We start from the raw sequence: 23,138 nt of genomic DNA on the forward strand, positions 1-23,138 counted from the left end.
TGGTGACCCTCAGGTTAACCCAGCACCAGTTATCTCTCTCTAATGAGAGAGCAGCCTATGGTCCTCGAGGTCTATGGTGACTTTACCTTGACATATTGGCCATCTGAACTGACCTATCCACCCATCAACCAGACTGTCAGTTTTATCCACAAGGCTGTGTAACATTGAGTTATGAAAGGCACTTGACCTCATTGGTTTCGATAACCACTTCCAAATCTGCAAATTTTTAATCCATACCACACAATCTTGAAGAGTGGACCCGAACAGTGTGGTTCCATCTTTTACAATAAATATTTTGACGTCTTGACTGAAAACTTTCTTCAGGTCTCTCCATTCTTTATGCTCCTCTATTTTTTTATAATCAACCACGTTTCCCTGAGTTAAACTGGTTTCTTATGGCCTTACCTTTCTTTCTTAAGGATCATCAAATACTATCAGAGACTTTGGTTTTAATGAAAACCTTTCTAGCTGCATGCAGTGCATTCAAATGCTCTGAGCAGTAGAATTAATTATCGCCTGGGAGGTGATCACTTATTATTGATGGACATTTAGGAACTCCTACCAAAGACTAACTGACTTGGACAATATCCTCCAATCCCGCAACAGATTTGTGCTATGTAGATGATGATTTGCAGTTTGGTTGATCTGCCAAAATTTCTGTCCCAGCTTGTCCATGGTTAAGGCCACTGTTGGAATATTGTGTGCAATTCTGGTCTCCTTCCTACCGGAAGGATGTTGTGAAACTTGAAATGGTTCAAAAAAGATTTATAAGGATTTTGCCAGGGTTGGAGGATTTGAGCTATAAGGACAGGCTGACCAGGCTGGGGCTGTTTTCCCTGGCTGAGGGGTGACCTTATACAGGTTTATAAAATTATAAGGGGCATGGATAGGGTAAATAGGCAAAGTCTTTTCCCTGGGATCGGCTAGTCCAGAACTAGCTGGCTTAGGTTTAGGGTGAGAGAGGAAAGATATAAAAGAGACCTAAGGGGCAACTTTTTCACGCAGTGGGTGGTATGGGTATGGAATGAGCTGCCAGAGGAAGTGGTGGAGGCTGATACAATTGCAACATTTAAGATGCATCAGGATGGGTATATGAATAGGGAAGAGTTTGGAGGGATATGGGCCAGATGCTGGCAAGTGGGACTAGATTGGGTTGGGATATCTGGTCGGTATGGATGGGTTGGACTGAAGGGTCTGTTTCCATGCTGTACATCTCTATGACTCTAGAAGGGCTTTCTGCTACTGCATTGATAATTGATATGTTCACATTCATAACTTATATCATTAAATTCATTATTAGCAAAATCCATTCCCTACCCCACCCCCACCTCCAACACTCATTTTCCATGAGAAATTATGATGTCCAAGTCCAGTTTTCATCCACTTTTTTAATTATCTCAATTATTTTCTCATCTTTACCAGATTGTCAACTGGCAAAATCTGGTTGCCAAACCTAAAAAATGTAAGATGAAGCTGTATTTTCTTTTATCCCATATCTTTAAATCCATAGCCATTACCATATTAGACTTGCTGTAGGCTGTGATGGTGTCCTTTGATATTTCTTACAAATCTCCCATCAATCGTTTATTCCTTGTATGTGTTTATCATACTCCCCATCCTCGTTCCTGCATCCGTTACTGACATTTTTAACCTTTTTGAAGATACTTAAGCAAATTGCTTGTGTTATTTTAAAACAGTTGACTTTATATCTTCCAAATTTCTACCTCCAATTTTAGGAACTCTTCATTCATTTCTTTATTGGAGATGTTATGTTCCATTAAGCAAGTGTAATAGTGTCCCAATTTTGTAAATTGCAAATTTTCCAAATACAATAGCTTTCTATGTCTAGTTTTATCAACGATTTCTTTGTCAAAGGCGTGGTTAACAACAGTAGTGTTTCACCAGGCACTACATCTCTGAAAACAAAATTATTAATTTTACGAGGCCACATTTTAAAAAGATTTTAGTATGTTGTCATCCCCAAATCTGAAATTGGTGGAAATCTCATAATCCCTAACTCTGTTCTGATCCTTATTACCCAGAGTGTCTCGGTCCTATTTCAGCCAGTTTATCCCAGACGCAATAGATGTGCATCTATTGTTAATTACTATACAATTGACAGCCAATTCATTCTGATACTCATTCATCACTGGGCTGAATCTTCTTGTGACCAATGCAATGTCCCTTATTTGTACCGCATCTCCATTGATCTCCTCTGCTTCTTCTGTTTTGTGTTTAGTTTTAAGTATTCTATTATATGGGATGTGGGATTGTTCAAAGTGTGAAGGTAAAGTCACCATAGTCTCAGAGAACCATACGACTCCTGCCTCATAGAGAGAGATGACTGGTGATGATTTAACCTGTGGGTCACCACGCCTGCAGCAAGGCAAAGGGTTGAGAAGGAGAAACCATGGTAACCTCAGCCGTTGTGGGAACTGAACTCATTCTTCTGGTATCGCTCTGCACCACAAACCAACCATCTAGCCCATTGAATGAACTGACATACAAAATGGTACTTTGACTCACACCCGAAACATTAATTGACTTAATCCTAAGCATTTAGGGGTCATAGTCTTCTTTTAACCCCAAATTCTTCACTTCTCAAGCCAATCAATAACATTTCTATCATGATTTCTTTAAGGTACAATTCTTCTTTTTTTCTGACCTGTGACCTGTGGCCTGTATCTAGATGGCTTCCACCAGTTTGTTAACTCAGTATCCTCCATTTTCAGTTGTGTCACTGATTGCCCTCTTTGCTACTGGAAAGTAAGGCTTTCTCCGAACCTGTTTCCATGCTCCCATCCTTTGCTCTAACAGTGTGTGCTTGTCCATAAATTCAACTGCCATTATAACTACAAGTCTTGTCAAACATGATACTTTGGCACAGCCCAAGGTCTTAACTGCAAGTACGGATTCAGGAATTTCCAAATTAAAATTTGGAGTCTTGCATACAACCTGCTGAATTCCATTATGCACACTTCCATAGTCCTCAGCTCAATCTTTCTAAATTTGTAAAAACCTGACCATGCCTCATAAGCAGCTAAATGCATCATTTTTTTTGATAAAATCTATCAATGAAAGTTGTCCAAAAATCTTCACCCATGTTCAAATCAGCCGATTGCAATTCCCAAAAAAAAAACGTTCCTTCTTACCTTGCTTCTAATTAGTAATGAGATGCTCAGGCCATATCTTCCTTTGGGAAAGGACCAACCCGAGTCCATATTGTACTCCATTGTTCCCCTGGCTCAGTTTCAAGGCACTGGGGGAAATCATAAGTTGAAACTCTACATTTTGACTGAGCCAATGTTATATATCAAAGATAAAAGTATTTAAACAAGAGTCCAAGTCCACACTTTTAGTGAGGGCTTTATTTCAATTTACCCCACATAAAGCTTGTTGGTTTCTCGTTCCCCATGTTTGTATGACTAATTGACACCTTGTTAACTCTTAATTAATATATTCAATCTGCTTATTGAGTTGGTCGCATGATAACCTAATGGATAAGCCATCTGATTACAGTGTTAATTGTGCCTGTTGTCAGAAGGCAGCATGTTCAAGTCCTGCTGGGATCATTTAGGGGCCCTCTTGTGGCACAGTAGTATTGTCCTTACCCCTGACCGAGAGACCCAGGTTGATGTTCCACCTGCTCTAGAGGAGTGTAATTATGTCTCTGAATAGGTTGATTAGAAAAGTAGATTAATTTTTTAAAAATCGTCCATCTGCTTGTTCCGCTGGGAGTCAGACTTACATTCAGACCTGTTGGATGATAACATTGATTAATATTAACGCCTCTTTCAGGATTACATGAAACAGAATATGTCCTCATTATCGGACTGGTCTTTGTCGGAGCTGGCTGTGTGCAAACCGGCTGCTCCATTTACACAGTACAACCAGACTTCAAACACAAATGCTATATTGGGCCGTTAAAAAAGAAATGGGAAAGGTCTGGTGGAGGATATATCCTTCCTTGGACTGAATGGGAAAGCAGGTGGAAGTGGGTGCAGCAGATGCTGGAGATTAAAGTCAGGATTAGAGTGCTGCTGGAAAAGCACAGTAGATCAGGCAGCATCCGAGGAGCAGGAAAATCGATGTTTTGGGCAAAAGCCCTTCATCAGGATTTCTGATGAAGGGTTTTTGCCCGAAACGTCAATTTTCCTGCTCCTCGGATGCTGCCTGATCTACTGTGCTTTTCCAGGACCACTCTAATCCTGAATGGGAAAGCAGCTTTAATGGGCTGAATTGCCTCTTCCTGGTCCTGCGTTCTTAAGCCTTTGACCTTTTGCCTGCTTCTTCTGAGTAACTGGAAGCACCTTTCCCCTTGTATATCCAGGCACTGGATCTGGGCTGGCAGTCACTGAAAACCTGAGCCACTTATAGGAAGGTTTGGATTGGATGAACCCTGTCTGAAGGTGTTTAAGTGTGGGAGACAAAGGGAAATCAGTGTTGGTTAATCTGGTTGTATTGCTGTAAGAATTGCCAATGAATGGTCCACATAAATTCAGGGAAGATAATGTTTCGCCACATATCCTCCTGTGCAATGGTTCATGTGTTTGTTCTTGCTTTTCCCCTGCAGGAGGCTCTGATAATGGCCAGTATGGACCATCCACATCTGGTTCGACTTTTGGGTGTTTGTCTCAGTCCCACAATCCAGTTGGTCACACAGCTGATGCCCCATGGCTGCCTCCTGGACTACGTCCGTGAGCACAAGGATAATATAGGATCCCAGCTGCTTCTGAATTGGTGTGTCCAGATCGCAAAGGTAAGCAACACCCTCAGAATCGTTCAGGGCGAGACACAGACAAGGAATCAGAGAAATCGGACTGTGCCCTATGTGTTATTCCAACAAGTCAATTATATTTTAACAACAATCTGAATACAAGGCAGACATTTACAGGGATAGGATGTGACTGTTATATACTGTCTGATGCAGAGGTAGGATGTGACATTTATATACTGTCTGATACAGGATTAGTATGTGACTGTTATATACTGTCTGATATAGGGTTAGGATGTGACTGTTATATACTGTATAGTACAGGAGTAGGATGTGACTGTTATATACTGTTTGATACAGGAGTAGGATGTGACTGTTATATACTGTATGATATAGGGTTAGGATGTGACTGTTATATACTGTCTGATATAGGGTTAGGATGTGACTGTTATATACTGTCTGATGTAGGGTTAGGATGTGACTGTTATATACTGTCTGATATAGGGTTGCATGTGACTGTTATATACTGTCTGATATAGGGTAAGGATGTGACTGTTATATACTGTCTGATATAGCGTTAGGATGTGACTGTTATACACTATCTGATGCAGTGGTAGGATGTGACTCTTATATGCTGTCTGCTATAGGGGTAGGATATGACTGTCTGATATGGGGTAGAATGCGACTCTTATATACTTTCTGATATAGGGTAAGGTGTGTGTATGTTGTGCACAGTCTGGTACAGCAGCATGATGCAAGGATGTTGTATGTTGTACACAGTCAGACAGAGTAGATGGAGTTCTGGTTTCTATGATTTGTACAGGGTACTGAGATAGTGAATAATGATGCATGGAAGCAGAGAATTAGCACAGGGAAACAAAAATATTAAAAACTTAGAAGACAGCACAGAGGTGTTCAGGAGTTAGCACATACAACAATATTAAACCCCAGTGCAGGGAGCAGAGATTTATTGGCCAGAGCAGAGATATTCAAGAGAGCAAGGATGCTGGAGCGTTGTTGGATGGAAGAGTTATGAAACAATTTCTGTGGGGAATAGTGATATTAAATAGTTATTACTGAGAACATAAATATTAAATCATTAGTGCTGGGAATAATAATATTTAATATTTAGCATAGGGACCAGGTTATTAAAGATGGTGCATGGAATGAGATATTAAAATTAGTACATGTGATAGACTTATTAACAAATTATTACATGATATAAAAATATTAAAGTGTTAGTACATGCATTGGAGTTATTAAATAATTAGTACCATACAGGGTACGATATTTTTTATAGCTTAGAAAATACGTATGAGATATTAAGGATATTGAACTGGCAGTAGGAAAATTGAAATGTTATTACAGAGAGCAGAGATATAGAGTGTTAGTACATGAAATTAAGTATTGACTAGTGAGAATAGGTCACAGAAATACATGGGAGATTATAATACCAATGATATAATACACAACACAGCAATGTGATAATGTTAGCTCAACAATCAAAGTTATTCAATAGTTTATAAAAGGAGTTGAGTTTATAAGAAGTTTGTGAGTGTAAAGGCAATACCACATCATCATGTAAGGGAACAGAGTTTTTGGATTAGTGAACAGAGACACTCAGGAGTTAGATTAGAAGTATTCAGGAAACATGGATATTAGCACAGGGAACAGAAAAGTTGGAATTAATACTGAAATATTCTGTATTACGTGCAGAGAAGAGAAAAACTCAAGAGTGAATAAAGTGCAGATAGTAAGGAGGCAGTACAGGAATTGTTTGCTGAGTGCAGGGAACCTAAACATGAAGTGTTAAATTGTTGAACTGGGATTAAAAATGTGCAACTTGGAACAGAGGTAGTTAAGTGTCATTTCAGGGTACAGGGAGGAAAATATATTCAAAAGTTTGTATAGGCTTGAGAGCTATGAATGGGTTGGTGCAGGGAACCAAGATTTTAAAGACAGAGCAGGACACAGGAATGAAATATTAATGCAGAGAGCAAGGATATTAAAGTGTGTGCAGGTAGTAAGGAGTTAATACAGGGAGCAGAGATATTGAATAGTGAGTGCGGTGAACAGAGATAATAAAGAGCTGGGGTAGACAGCAGAGTATTAAAGAGACAGACCAGGTCACAGAGACATGGAAGAGTCAGTTGAGGGAACTAAGATATTAAAAGAATTTGTAAAAGGAACAACAAATTGAGGACTTAGAGTGAGGAAAAATTATATTAAAGATTTAGGGCAGATAACAAAGCTATTGAAAAGTAAGTGCAGGGGTGAGAAATCTGCACTGTCTGGCAGATGGAATTCATTTTGGAATTCCATGATTTGAAAAGCATTTCTACCTTCTATATTTGAAACAACACTGAGCAGTAGAAAATGCAAACATCAGTGAGAAGAGGAAACTAGGCAGAGTTGTGCCTGGAGGTGCAGCGAGTATGGGAGAGACACTCTCTGTGAGGTCCTTCAACCACAGATTCAGTCCCTCCCGTGCTCACTACGCCAGCTCCAGCAAGTCCAGGTTCCCTCCCCACTGCCCATTCTGCATCTCCAGAGACAGAATCCACAATCGGAGGTACAGCATGAGTGGCAGAGACGTGGGCTCTTAGAGGTCAAGGAACAGTACTGTCACTGATCACTTTGACTGGCTGCTAAACAATGAGTCCAACCCATTCACTGTCCATGGAGATGCTGTGGAGATGAGACAGACAAAAGAAAATGGAGGAGAGAGGAGGTGACCAGAAACCGAGACCACTGGCCAACTGGAAAGTTTCATTCTGGCAAAATCTAAAATAATAAGTGAGGAATGACGAGGGAATGTATATACTCTCATTTCCGCAGCATTGCATCAAGTTGACACTTGTGAAAGTGGTGATTTTTGATTGATACAGTTTCACTGAATCTGTGAAGACCAGTGAGTTCAACAGAGGTAAACAACTTAAATTGAGATCTTCCTGACTTGTGAGGCTAGTGGATAAGTTGTTCTTGACTTCTATTTTAAGGAAGCAAACTATTGGTAGTGGATAGGGAGGCAATGACAAATGAATAGAGAAGAAATCAATTATGTCGGAATTGATTTGTTCTGGTCCTAATAGTTCTTATGTCTATTTTATTGTTTCAACTAGTTGGAATTTGAGTAAATGTGAGATTATTTTATTATTGTAAATTGGAATTTGAATTTAGCATCAATATTTGATGGAAGACATCCTGAACTCCTCTTGTAAAGTGCTGTAAAAGACTGGGACTGAATCACAATGCCTTCATGGGTGATGGTCAGTGACTTGTCAGACGTCAAACGTACCTCATGTTTGAGGCAGTTGGCCCCCTGCAGAAACGTAACTGCTTCCAGGATATGTGCAAATCCAGCAAGGTCATATTCTATAATCGACTTCATCCCTGGACAACAAGTGTGGATCACATGAAAAGCTAAAATGGTGAAATGCTGAAGGTAATTTGGTTGCATTGGTCCATGATCTCGGTGGCAATACAAGTGAAGCAGAGGAAAACAAATGTTTTCACACATTGCAAGTCCACTAATTTCAACCATTTGAAATGGACAAGAAGTATTTGCGCTTCCCTACATATCATCAAATGTCCTTTAACTTTACAATGCCTCCATTCTGTAGGAGGGTTTTACTGTTGGGTAATATTGAACACATATACCTTCTCAGAAAAAAATTTCGGATCTTTTTTGTCTGTCAGCCACACTCATCCCTAATGACTGAACTGGGCAGAACAATTAAAGGATTGTGGCATGGTAAAACGATGTTAAAGAATGAAAGCAGGATTCCGAGGCATTATAGGTTATGCAAAGAACTGACCTATCAAACAGTTAGAACAGGAACAGGAAAATCAAAGAGTTACAGCAGAAAGGAAGATATTAAACTGTTAGACCAGGAACAGATATATTAAAGAGTTAGAGCATGGAACGGAGATTAAAGGTTTAGAACAGGAAACAATAAAGAGCTAAAACAGGAATAGAGATGTTAAAACATCATGACAGGAGCAGAGATATTAAAGAGTTTGAGCAGGGAACAGAGGTATTAAAGGTTTAGAGCAGGAACAACAAAACTTTTGTTTTAGAGTAGAAACAGTGGGTGAAGGAATTAGACCAAAGTTATGAAAGATAGAGCATGGAAAGAGATATAAAAGATTTAGAGCAGGGAATAGAGGTTTATAAAAAAGAGTTAGGGCAGGGACAGTGATGTGAAGGAGTTAGATCTGGGAACAAAGATATTCAAGAATTATTGTAGGAAACAGAGATGTTAGAGTCCGAGAATCATAGAGTCATACAACACGGAAACAGACACTTCAGTCCAACTCAATCATTCTGACCAGGTTTCTCAAACTAAACTAGTCCCATTTGCCTGCGTTTTGCCCATATCCCTCTAAACCTTTCCTATTTATGTGCCTGTCCAAATGTCTTTGAAATGTTACAATTGTACCTGCCTTTACCACTTCCTCTGGTAATCCATTCATATGTGCACCACTCTCTGTGTGAAGAAGTTGCCCCTCAGGACCATTTTTAATTTTTCCTTCCTCACCTTAACCCTATGTGCTCTAGGGAAAAGACCTGAGCTATTCATCCTATCCAGGCTCCTCATGATTTTACAAAGCTTCACAAGGTCACCCCTTGGCCTCCAATGCTCCAGGGAAAAACATCCCAGTCAATTCAGCTTGTCATAACTCAAACCCTCCAATCCTGGTAACATTCTTGTAAGTCTTTGTATAGAGGATAGTGTCATTTGTGTTTGTATAAGAAACAATGTTGTTTAAATTTGTACATACAGCAGCATGGTATGTGATTTTTGCACAGTTACATGGACTTGTCATTGGTGTGAGCAATATAAAGAGAAAATAAAGGCATTCCTGCCTGCAGTAGTTGTATACAGGGATTAGAAACTATGAGGAGTGAAGTTGATGCATAAAGTTGTTTGTACAGAATGCAGACTTTAGAGAAAGTAAAAGGGAATTGGATTAGTATAATAACAGGATCAGAGCTATGATTTTTTTCTATAGTATGCTGTATTTGTGGTGACCCAAGGAACTAACCAAACCAGAGCTGACAGTTTAATTGTCTCCTTGGTTTTGTTGAGTGGTGATCAACAGTGGCGAATTTGTTACCAAAGAATTGCTTTTTCAAATGTTTGATGAGTTTATCCTCCCCCCACGGTGGGCAGCTGGGTGGTTGAATGCAGGTCATTTGTGCTACAATTCTTCATAACTGGATTGGTGAGGCTGCCCATTTCAGGCAACCAATCCAGGAGCAACCTGGGACACTGAATGATTGATCGTGGTTTTGAAAAATAAGTTGTTTGAAGTCCTTTTTCTAGCTCCAGTCAAAAGAGTTCAAGGTCTTTCTTTTCCTCGCAGCCCTTGTGTGGAGCAGAGCACTTCATCATAGATTTACTGGACAGAGGATCTGTCTAATGATAGCAATTTATCAGTGCTATGTGCTCAAGGCATTGTGAAGGTTTCTTGGTGACAGAAGCATGTTAAACAATTAGTTCCAGGCAAGCTAATAAGGAAAAGTACATGGAGCAGTATTGAATTGAATAAAGTGAGTGGGACTGTCTGATTTTAGTCATGATTGCTGCTCAGGAGAGACTTCAGTTTCTATTGTTCTTGTAATTGGTCCTGGTTAGAGTTTTGGTGCCAATCTGAACTGTCATCTTCAACATGTCAAATTGCTTTCAGGATTACAGCATCATTGCAATCTCCAGCAGCATTGCCTACCCTTCCCGGGGCTTTTCTCCAGATTCTGAAGCTTGGGCCCAGAAACTTCTTCAAGCTGATTGACAGATGAGCCAGAGGGTTGCTCTGGAGATTTTGTTTGACTTGGTAGTTACCTTCTCGAACATGAAAGGGCGGTGGAAGTAAATTCAACAGCAGCTTTCGACCGAGGATTGGTGAAATACTTGGAGAGGAAAGAATTTCAGCTCTCTGGCAGAGAGTGAGATTGATTGGTCTACCACGCATGATGGGGTGGATGGTTCCCTTTATGTGCTGCATTTTTCTCCAACTCTGATCATTATATTAAAGCTGACCAATTTTTTTTCTCTCAGTTTGTCCTGCCCTTTTATGCTAAGTGGGTAAAACAGTGTCTCTTTGGCTCAACATTTTAATGCAGGAGAGCATCTATTTCCTTATCAGCAAAGGAATTGAGGAGTCAAGCCTCTCTCACGACTGGGGATATGTCTTGGGCACACTTCATCGGAAACACAGGAAGCCTTTTCGATTGACCAACGCTGCAGGCTCTCAAAGCAACATGGGCGTTGACTATAGCAGCTTGGACTTGAGGGAAGTCAGTGATGGTGAATAATCTCTGCTTGATACCCCTCATCACAGTGTATAAAGAGATAAAATCTACAGATAATGACATCCCAGATGCACTTGTAGGTTAAGGATTTGGAGATGTCACACAGGTTCCCCAGTTGCTGCTTGAAGCTAGAATAAAAATTCAAGGTCCTCATAACCTTGTCAACTAGTGGGACGAGATGGTCACTCAGACCATCTGCGTACAAGTCCTGCTGCAGCAGATAACACAGTTTGATGTTGATGGCTTGGGACAACATTTGGTTGCCTCCGCATTAGATTCCCAAGAGCTGTGGAAAATGGCAGCAAGACCTGTAAAGGTGCATGGTCTCATTATTCACCTCCAATCTCTTCGGGGATCTTTTCCCTCTGGAGGCCATGTGGCACCCACCAGAAGTCACGGTATTTTTTGTTTCTGGGCTTGCTGATGAATTTGAAATGGCTCTTTCTTTTTGTGTTATCTTCACTGGTGAACCACTGAAGCACTGGTCATGTCCCCATGTCAGGTGCATGAGCAAACAACCTGTGGAGAGTACCAGAAAGAGAACACCCTTTCATTGATGATATCCTCGGCCCCCAATTCAGTCACAGTGATAAATGGAATTTGAGGCTTTCGAACGTAGAACAAAGAACTGTACAGCACAGGAATGGGCTCTTCGGACAGCGATATTGTGCCGAACATGACACCAAATTAAACTAATTCCTTCTGCCTGCCCTTGGTCCATATCTGTCCGACCTTGCATATTCATGTGCAAGAAGTGATGCCTCAATAAAGAGCTCTGTGTTAGATAGCCTTATCCAGATATGATTTGGAGATGTCGGTGTTGGACTGGGGTGTACAAAGTTAAAAATCACACAACACCAGGTTATAGTCCAACAGGTTGTGGGCAGCACATTGGCATGTGGGCGGCACGGTGGCACAGTGGTTAGTACTGCTGCCTCACAGCGCCAGAGACCCAGGTTCAATTCCCGACTCAGGCAACTGACTGTGTGGAGTTTGCACGTTCTCCCCGTTGTCTGTGTGGGTTTCCTCCGGGTGCTCCGGTTTCCTCCTACAGTCCAAAGATGTGCAGGTCAGGTGAATTGGCCACGCTAAGTTGCCCGTAGTGTTAGGTAAAGGGGTAAAGTAGGGGAATGGGTGGGTTGCGCTTTGGCGGGTCGGTGTGGACTTGTTGGGCCGAAGTGCCTGTTTGCACACTGTAAGTAATCTAATTTAAGGTTTAATTGGAAGCGCACTAGCTTTCCGAGCGACGCTCCTTCATCAGGTGGTTGTCAATCACCTGATGAAGGAGCGGCGCTCTGAAAGCTAGTGCGCTTCCAATTAAACCTGTTGGACTATAACCTGGTGTTGTGTGAATTTTAACTTTATCCAGATATGTGTTCATTCTACCTGGGGGTGTGACATTCTGCTAGGAAGGCACTGTGCTCATGACGCACTGTGTTCAGTTGTAAGGCACACCTCCTTACAATTCCAAGTGTGATTCTGGTAGCTGCAAAGCACTTTCTTTCAGTGCCATGTGTGAAGTGTGATTTAGAAATGGCAAATCCAGATCAAGTTGACATCTGTTTAGATTTAGAACATAGAACATTACAGCGCAGTACAGGCCCTTCGGCCCTCAATGTTGCACCGACCTGTGGAACCAATCTGAAGCCTAACTATCCTACACTATTCTATTATAATCCCATTTAAAAGATCTTAAAGTTGGCGAGTCTACTGTGGTTGCAGGCTTAACTGACATGACAAAGAAGCACTTAGTGCAAATAATGTAATGTTTGTGGTTGTTTTGCGGCCATCACTTGGAGTAATCCTTCTTGGACAATGAATGATTTGCTGACTGAATGTAGTTAGAAACCAGATATGTGGAATGACTGGACTGTGCAGGGATATGGTAGTAACAACAGTTGTGTGAAGGCCTGGAGAAGCAAGCAATGAGCTACTGTTTTCAGGTAGATTCTGTGACTTTCCTGTTGGGAATTGGCTCCATCACATTTCTAAGGGGAGGAGAATTGAGAGGCACATAGACGCATGAGAACAAATTGTGGAACAAAGATCGTTGCTGATCATTTGTGATATTCAGAACATGCTGTTAACCCTTCGGGGGTAAATTTGGAATAATTTCATTCAGATTCTGATTTTATCATTTTTTGCTGTGCTTTTCCAACTAATTCACCATATTCCACCCTGCATCAGGGAATCGAAAACTCTATTCTCGGTGTGTGTTCTCCAGCTATGCCAGGGCACAGGGATGCCTCCCAATGGAGATACCATCTGAGCAACTGGCACTGTGGCAGCACAGCCTCAGTCGTCTCCAAGTTGTTGAGATATTTGACATGTGTTCCCAGAAGCTCAAAGTCATGCAGTCTACACCTGAGAATTACGTCACTCTTTGGGACTTGGAAAACTAGATCTGTCAAATGATTTGAATTAAAGCAAGAAAATAAAAATTTGTATATGCACACGGTGTTGTCCATTTCCTCAGGATATCCTGGACCACTATAGAGAAAATGAGGCGCTTGTTGAATCTTTGCAATAATTTGGGAAATGTGCTACCAATTTCCTCACAGCAAGCTCCACAAGCAATAGCTCACATACTTGTTAGAGCTTGTTTGAGGCATGTACACTGGCAGAAAATCACTAAAAACTCTTCCGCTCTTTTTCAAATTGAACTCTGGGATTTTTTTCCTCATTCACATGTGAGACATGAACCTCATAGCTGGGCCAGAATTTGTTGCTTGTCCCGAGGAGGCCTTGAGAAGTTGGTGGTGAGCTGCCTCATGTGCTGCAGTCCGTGAGTTGGAGGGAGACCCACAATGCCATTAGGGAGCATTTGACCCAGCAATATGGCGATATATTTCTAAATCAGGATGTTGAGCGGCCTGAAGGCAAGCTTGCAGGTGTTAGTGCTCCCATATAACTGCTCCCCTTGTCCTTCTAGATGGAAATGGTCATGGGTTTGGAAGGTGTTACCTGAAGGGCTTTGATGAATTTCTGCAGTGCATCTTGTAGATAGAACACACTGCTGCTACTCAGCGTTGGTGGTGGAGGGAGTATCAGATGTAGTGCCAATCAAACAAGCTACTTTGGCCAGGATGATGTCAGGCATCTTGAGTGTTGTTAGAGTTGTACCCATCCCGGCAAGTGGGACATATTCCATCACACTTCTGACTTGTGCTTCCAAGATGACTGACAGACTTTGGGCAGTCAGGAGGTGGGTTAATCACTGCAGTATTCCTAGCCTCTGACTCACCCTTGTAGCCACTGTGATTATGTGGTGAATCCAGTTGAGTTTCTGGTCATTGGTAATCTCCAGAATGTTGATAGTGGGAGATTCAGTGATGGTAACACCACTGAATGTCCAGGGGCGGTGGTTAAGTTATCTTTTAATGGAGATGGCCATGGTCTAACTATGTTACTTGCCACATGTCAGTCCAAGCCTGGATATAATCTGGGTCTTGCTGCATTTGAACTTGGACTGCTTTGTTATCTGAGGAGTTGCAAATGGTGTTGACCTCCACCTGAGAGATGAGACAGAGCATTGATTTGATATGTCATCCAAAAGATGGCGCCTCCAGTTTGTATAACAGTATGGTGGCACTGTACAGACATGCCAGTCTGGATAGGATGATCAAGTCTCTGATTGTAGGAATCAGAACCCATTGTCCTGTGACCTAGAGGTGAGAGAGTTACCCTTTGAGCCATGGCTGACACTTGAGGGATGCTAGATAGCACACACACTTGAAATGAAGAGGGTCAATTACTCTTCCCTTGAAGTGATCTTCACAACTGATTAATCTTTGTCAGTAGCTAATCTTGGGATCGCTTGCAAATTTCGAAGGGTAGATGGCTAAAATAGGGTTAAGTGTACAGATGTTCCTAAACAGCTGTCTGTGCTTGTTCAAGTACATTTGTTGATCTTTATCATTTGCCTTTGTTCTGGTTCTCCAAAGTGGATCTATGTTATGATCCAGAGAGGAACAGGAACAGGATTTTGTCCAGGTGAGAGTTCACATTCTTAAACTGAGATTTGTTGATGGGGATCATTAAGCAAATAAGATCAGCTGGGTGGATTAGCTTGTGGCTTTTTCAATGTCATTGCTACGAGTATTTTGATAGTCCTGTATGAGATTGCCATTAGCTCCATCTGCCTGATTGTAGCTTGGAGTCCAGGTAGTTTTCATGGATGAGCGACATTCTGGTCTGCACAAGCAGTTTTGTCATCTTGTCAAATGGCTGTGAAAAATAAGAGGCCTCTCCATGGTTTGCACTGCCGTTCAGCTCCTCCTGCTGGTAAGTTGTGCCATCAACTGTGTTTCAATCCTCTGTCAAAGCTGCCTGAAAATTCACAGTTGGGAAGGTGGAGCAGTCGGGTGGGATGGGGTGGTGCGTGGTGGAGGGTGGGGTTAGTCAGGATTGAGGAACAAAGAAACAGAAAATGTAAAATAGTTCACAGTCAAATTAAAGGGTCACTGAAGTGAAAATCCCAACTCAAATCAGTTGGCCAACTCATCTGAAATCCTTGCCAAGCTGACCACTTCCACCAGCTGCTCGTCCCCACCAAATCCAACCTGGCAATGGAAAAACACTGACATCTGTGGAACGAGTAGGAAACAATTACATGGCATGTGTGCACAAATACTGACAGCACGCGCTCTGGGACAGCCACTCGAAATTGGACCTTTCTCAACATACGACAATTTGAGCCAGTCAGGTATTGACATCCTTATCATGTGAGTCTTTCCTCAGAGCTGATGCTTAGTGGGTAGCTGAGGTTGTAGGCATTTTTGGGTGAAGTGCTTTGTACAAACAGCAGACGCATGTTTGCATCTTGATTTGTCTCGTAAAAAAAATTGCCTGCCTGTCACATTTCTCCACTGTCACACCCCTTAAGAATCCCCTCACTCACTTCCATTTTCCTTCCAACTTTGTAAGACCTTTCCCAGTTTACAGCACAACCCGGTATGTTTCCTCCAACAGAGATATTACTTGCACAGTCAACAGGGTCAGTGGGTGGCTCCACCTCCTCTCAAGAATAACCATTTTTACTGCTCGTTTTCAAGGAAAATGTATCATTACCCTGGTCCCACACAAAACTGTTCACACCATCCATCATTTAATCCCACCCAAACACGCTCAACGTGACTAGGTTTCAGTGGAACTTGGCAAAATGTGAATTCAGTACAGCTTTTCATGGGAGTGCTGAGTATTGAATGAATTGAATTGGATTTATTGTCACATGTACCGAGGCACAGTGAAAAACTTTGTCTTGTGAGCAATACAGGCAGATCACAGAGTTAAAGAGCATCGATAAGTAAAGCCAAAGATAAGATAAGTGAAGAAGAGGTAAATAGTGGCAAAAACCAAAACACAGGTGCAGGTGAATGCTAAGAGTTTGGGAGTCCATTCTAGAATCCAGGTCATGACCATTTAGAGAATTTTTCCTGCCCATCATCCAAAGATTTGCAGGTTGGGTGATTTGACCATGCTAAATTGCCCTGTCGCGCCCGGGATTGTACAGGTTAGATGGGTTAACTGTGGTAAATGTAGGGTTATGGGCATGGCGTGGGAGGTTTCTCGAAGGATCAGTGCAGACTGGATAGGCCGAATGGCCTATTGACACATTATAAGGATTCGGTGATTCTAAGTACATTTGATCTGAACTATGTTAAAAATCCCACAACACCAGGTTATAGTCCAATAGGTTTAATTGGAAGCACACTACCTGCACAGAACAGCACACCCTCAGTACTGCATGGAAGTGTCAATCTTGAAATTTAGCTAATGCCCTTGGAGTGGGGTTTAAATTGAAGCCCTCTGACTCAGAGTGAACATGCTACTCCCGCAACTGACACCTTTAAATCTTGTTGTTAGTCTCAATAGGCTTTGTGCAGAGTTCCAGCTGCTGCTTTGCCTGAGGCCCATTAACTCAACTTGGACAAGGAGCAGAAATGAATAGATTTTAGGTGGTCATTCCTTGCCTGAGCTATGCTGTGTAATGTTAGAGAAGCCTGGATGTTCAGCAGTGAAGGCCAATGTTTGCTGTCACTCCTTCATGCAAACAGAGTCATGCCCTTTGCAGTGACTGTTGTAAATAATTTATCTGGCAAAGCAATTAATTAATGAACAATGTTATTGCAAATTGCAAGGCAAGTTAGATCTCTTTGACAAAGCAAGCTAACAAATGAAACACAACTGTAGTTTCAGCTGCTCAGTAATCCATCTAAATCAGGAGATGTTACCCCAGAAGAGTAAATGCATAAAGCACTGAGACCAGGTACAACTGAGTAGCTAAGAAATGCCTCCTAAATTGTGTTCTCATGTGTTATTAGTCAACTTTATTGCAGCTTCCCCAGGCACGCCAGTTACCTTGCTAGTGGCAAATCTGTGCTGTGTAACTTCTTTCATTCTGAATCGAGCCGGAGACTAGACTTATTCGATATTTTGTTTTGTGCTGCCTTACTGTGAGCATATTCCTTTGCATTAAAATAATGTAAATGATTATACAGTTCACATTGTTCAGCTCTGCAAACTTGAACTCAGCTGTGAAATGTAAATGTAAGCTGTTGCTGGTAAATTAGCCCGCTTGCATAAAGAGCGCGCCGATTTGATTCCATCTGTGTTTCCCTTTCTTTACACTTGAGGGGTCTGCTGGGGTTTATGAAGCGAAGCAGAATTGCCAAGAGCATTGCTCTGAACCTAAGTTGGTCTGAGGGGGGACAGCTACAGGACCATCTCATAATGCTTCCCAAGGCATGAGAACCCAATGGGGAGAGGGTATACAGGGATGCGATTAGATGGTCAGATATGCTCTGCACGCCAGAGGCCAGCTACAAAGTGCTGCACCAAAGTTTGCTTCCCCTGTCCATCTGGGTGCAGAGCTGGTCGCGAGAAACTAAACTATTTGGGCGCTGCAAGTGCAATTTTGTTTCCAAAATGGGTTTTGGGTCACCCACCCACACTTCTGGTTTTGTCTGTCCCAGTGAGGAATGAGGTATTTTGGTGAGTATTGTAGCAAATACATGTAGTGCATTTGCTATAAGTGTACAGAGTAGGCAGACTGTAACATTAATCAGCACAACCACTCTGTGTTTGTAACGTCAGCACTGTTACTGGCACTAGCTAAAGAGGTCATCACCATCTTCCAGGTTGTTAGTTGATTTGCCTTCTGATGGCTATTGCTGAGATTGTAGACTTTTTTGGTGCTTTCTAGAGCACCTTGAAGTTGCTAAAATTTACAGGGACTGGTGTGCTATGGGCTGAATGACTTTCTATTGACTGAAAGCTCTGCACTAGACAAATATCTGTATCTGGTTTTGTGTGAGAACATGAGACAATGTTGCTCTATAATTGCCGCCCGTCTGGTTTTCCATCTCCTTGTCTGCAACCACTGGCTTGGGGGGCTTGCACACCTGTAAACCTGAAAGGAAAAGGCTGCAAGGTGTGGATTGTGAGGGGAGAGAAGGAAATAGGAAGTACATTCTTAAACCAGTGACAGCTTGGAAGTGAAAAGAGATTGAGAGGTGAGAGCGGAGTGATTCAGTACAATTGTGCCATCATGTTCAAAGTTTCCAGCCCAAGCTTCAGGCAGTGACACTCGAATGATGGTGACCATTGTCTCTTCCATAGAAGTGCAGCCATGCCTGTCTGTCACTGGTTAGATCTTGCTATCTCCAGTAGTGAATCATCTTACCCGGCAAGAGGGAGGAGACATGTACCAGTGAGCGTTGTGCAATGTGTTCGATCGATGTGGCTGTCATGCTTGAATGGTTGACGATGAGTACGGTGTGTGAAATGTGAGGGTGAGGCTTGTAACATTGGTATGTATGTGCGGATTGAGGTGCAGATATGACTGTCAGGTATGAGTTATGATTGTTCGGGGCTGATGGCCAATGAATGATAGCAGTGTCGTGCAATGATTGTCATGTGGCGGATATGAGCGAAATGATGGGAAAAGGCCTTTTGAAGACGCTGACTTTGACTCCTTATGTCAGGTTATTACCTTATTGAAGCACTGCCTAAAAGCCAGGGCTAGAATCCAGGAAGTAACAACCACAGGCCTCTGGCCCTGTATTTTTCTGAGAGTTTGTCCATCTTGGCCCCCCTGCAGATAGATGCTCTCTCTCTCATCTGCATGTGTTTAGACGGGGCCAGGTCACTTGGAGACTGCTCTTTGTCTTTTTGTGCTAGAATTCTCCTTTTGCACATATTTTCTTCTCCAGCCAGATTGCTACCCTCCATCAAGAGGGGCAAATTGACTTTAGGTAATGCTAGCCTTTCATGGTTTGCATCTCTCTTTGGGTATACAACTACTTGATAGTGCAATGAACACTGGGCACATGCTACAGTCGCTTAAGTGACCATGCATTGCAACATTTGGCAACTGTCTGCATGGGGAAGCAATGGGCATGAGTTAATCATGCATTGTGCCTATTCTTGTAACCAAAACTTCCATCAATATATTAGAGTTAATTCACTGTCTGCTCATAAAAGTTGTCAAGATATTTTTGAATATAGGTTTGCCTTATTTCATTGCAATTGTGCTATGAATATTTTTGCCAATTAATTTTCCTGTACAAATTATGCAAGACTTTTCACCATTTCATCCCTGTTTGTAATGTTTTGCTGAGCTCCACAATGGGATTCAGGTAAAATACAGTGTATTTAAATGCACTTTATGGAAATAAATTTTTCAATGTATTCATTCAACTTTACTGATCTACAAATTGCCACTTTATGGAGATTTAAGTGACAGGAGCTTTAAAACTGTTATTTACTCACTGACAGCTTAAGTACCATAGCACTATACATCACGATCGATTTCATTTCTTATAACCTATCTCTTCTGCTATTAATGTCCACACAATTCAAGTTGCCTTGCTCCCTGCCCCATATCATTTGAAAGCGTGTACCATAAAAGTAATAACTTGTGATGATAATGGACTATCCAATTCAAGTAATAGAAGTGAAGTAAGTTTGAAGTTTTGGACATCTAAAACACGTTTAAGCAGAAATCTTGAAGGCAGGCATCATATCCTGTGTCCACATAACCAAGGAGATGAGTGTAAGAACTTAACACAAGCAAAATCACATTTAAGTAGTCACACCGATGTGACAGTTCACACATGAATCATCTGAATGAGGACACTCTTTTCGTAAATGGGACAGAGGGCCTGGAGTAAGGAGGGGATAACAATGCTGAGAGAGATGGCTTACTGTATCAAGTAAGATTTGTGTAGCATGACATGTTTTGCCCTCCAAATCCCCCCGGCATGGGGTTTGTGCCGTTGTACAGGCTGCTTCAGTTCCTCTTCGATGTGATTTTGCCTTGTATTTCAGGAACCAGTTCTTTGCAACGTGTGTGAAAAAGGCACTTGAGAACCAGTCTGTGGGCTTTCTCAAAACTAATTGCTGCTGCAACGTGCACATAGCTGGTAAGGCCACATGTAGTGCCCACCATGAGCACTGAGAAAGTGATGTCCAGGCTTCCGTTCCGACAGCTGTAGTCCATGTGTTGACAGTAACTCAGTTATACCATTAAGCTGTGAACTCCAAGATATTGACAGAGGAAGGTGTGGAAAGTCAGAATGGCATGTTAGTAAAGCAATAACGAAGGTGTAGTTTGCCTTTCACGACCTCCAGATGTTCCAAATCCTTTTACAGCCAAGAAGCATAAGAAATGGTGTTGTCTATTCAGCCTCTCAAGCTTGTTCCATCATTCAATTAGATTATAGCTGACCTTTACTACTTTTTCTATACCAGACTGATTCCTGGGATGGCAGGGCTAACACATGAAGAGAGATTGCATCAGTTATGGCTGTACTCATCGGAGTTGAGATGAATGAGGGGGGATCTCATAGAAACCTGTAAAGTTCGAACAGGACTAAACAGAGTAAATGCGGAAGGATGTTTCAATGACTGGGCAGTCCAGAACCAGGGGTTACAGATTAGATTAGATTAGATTACTTACATGTGGAAACAGGTCTTTCGGCCCAACAAGTCTGCACCGACCTGCCGAAGCGCAACCCACCCAGACCCATTCCCCTATATTTACCCCTTCACCTAACACTACGGGCACTTTAGCATGGCCAATTCACCTAACCTGCACATCTTTGGACTGTGGGAGGAAACCGGAGCACCCGGAGGAAACCCACGCAGACACGGGGAGAATGTGCTAACACCACACAGACAGTTGCCTGAGGTGGAAATTGAACCCGGGTCTCTGGAGCTGTGAGGCAACAGTGCTAAACACTGTGCCTCTGTGCTGCCTACAGTCTAAGGATACAGGGTAGGCCATTTAGGACTGAGATAAGGAGAAATTTCTTTATCCAGAGAGTGGTGAGCCTGAGTAGAGAAAGCAGCTGAGGCCAAAATATTGAAGATTTTCAAGAAAGAATGTGCTCGTGGATCGTGCACCAAGCAACTACAGTACTCTGGATCTGGGGCAGGTTGGTATTGAGTCCAATGACCAGATAGCCAGTCTCTGGCTGTGGCCCAGATGTTGTTTTCAGAGGTGAGTGCTGGATTCGCAGCCTTTGCAACGTTGCCTGCTGAAACGAGCGATACCTCTTCGGAGCCGCTTTGGGATGGTGAAGGGTTTATCAGGGATTGGGAAGTGAGACACTCATTCCATAATATCCAAGTATCTGCTTGCTGTTCTTCTGACAGCCTCTCAAAGTGAGGCGGATGTTTGTACATGGATACAGCCCATGTCCAAGAATGTGGGGAGGCTGTTGTCCTGCAGCTATCACTTGGTTCTGGCTGACTGGGAACCTCTCTCACTTTTACCGCCTGCCGTACGTAGATTGTGAAGATTTGGAGATTAGTGATGAAATGGTTTGGCCTCGTTATGAATGCATTTTCATTGGCTATAACCTCCTGGAGTGGGACTTATACCCAGAGCTTGTGGCTCTGAGGCAGGAACACGACTCAGTGCACCTCAAGACACCTTTCCTGTTCTTATGGTCACAATGTCAAGATAGCTGGTCCACCTAAACCTCTGATAACCTCCAAGGCATTGATCAGGGCCTTGGTGTTGATGGTGCTGACGGACGTACTGCTGTTCTGTTAGAGACAACAGATTTAGCTTTGTTCAGCAGCAGAAATGCCTTGCTCAGTTTCACCACTTGTGTGGATGGGTTGATGCATCACGTCCTTCACAACTTCAACAATTTCATGGTCAAGTTAATTGATATCCAAATGCATGTACTAAAGTTTTTGCAAGATATTCGATTCATTCATATTTAGTGCATTTGCTACTGTACCCTTAGAGCACTCCCTTCAGGTCCTTTAGAACTTTGCAGATACTTTACGTCTGTCTATCCCATGACAAGTATTATGATTGCTGTAACTTGATCTCGTAATCTTTGTAATGTAATTTTTCCACCACAAATTTGGAGGATCAGCACAGGTATCAGTGAATTCACAATGTTAAGTCCTGTGACCTTGATATTCTGTTTGACCCTGAACTGAGTTTCCATCCTTGAAACCTTTCTATCACTAAAACTTCTTGTTTCCATCTCCTCAACACCACTTGACTGCATCCCTGTCACAACTCATCAGCTGGTAAAATCCTTGTCCAGGCCTTTTTTGCCCTGGATTTGATTGTTTCGTTGCCCTCTAGGCTATCTCTTTCATCCTGTCCTCTGTGAAGTTAAGTGTATCCTGCTCATGTTCTACCGCATTGCCTTATCACTGAGCTCAATCACCTACATTGACTGCCAACCTGACCTTTCCTCAGTTCTGAAAGTCTTATGCTTGTTTGCAAATGTATCAAGGACCTCACCCCTCTCTATTTCTGTAACTACCTCCCACGCTACAAGCTGCTGAAGTCTTTGTACACTTTGAAATCTGACCCTTCTCTTCTTCCCTTGCATGTACGACTACGCCTTCAGCTACCCAGACTCTAACTTTTGGAACTGATTTCCCAAATCTCACTGCCTTCCTTACTTTTCCCCTCCTTTATGTCAATCCTTAAAACTAATCCCTTTAAACCAAGCTTTTGGGCTACTGTGCTATGTCGTACGTTGTCAAATTTTGATTGATAATTGCTCTGGAGGGGGTGGGGAGAGAATGCAGCCTTGGATGTTTCACTGTCTTAGTAGTTGCTGTCTAAAT

General features: G+C 42.2%; 1 protein-coding gene across 1 annotated transcript in view; it reads left to right on the top strand.

The window, feature by feature from the left end:
- The window catches only part of LOC132817270 (receptor tyrosine-protein kinase erbB-4-like), a 956,628-nt gene that overhangs the window by 744,219 nt on the left and 189,271 nt on the right, over positions 1-23,138 (top strand). Inside the window, exon 20 of the mRNA XM_060827652.1 lies at positions 4,574-4,759. Coding sequence (XP_060683635.1) covers positions 4,574-4,759 — 186 coding nt within the window. The remainder of the gene's footprint in view (positions 1-4,573; positions 4,760-23,138) is intronic.

The sequence above is a fragment of the Hemiscyllium ocellatum genome, chromosome 7, assembly GCF_020745735.1.
Source record: "Hemiscyllium ocellatum isolate sHemOce1 chromosome 7, sHemOce1.pat.X.cur, whole genome shotgun sequence".
In the NCBI taxonomy this organism is placed as follows: domain Eukaryota; kingdom Metazoa; phylum Chordata; class Chondrichthyes; order Orectolobiformes; family Hemiscylliidae; genus Hemiscyllium; species Hemiscyllium ocellatum.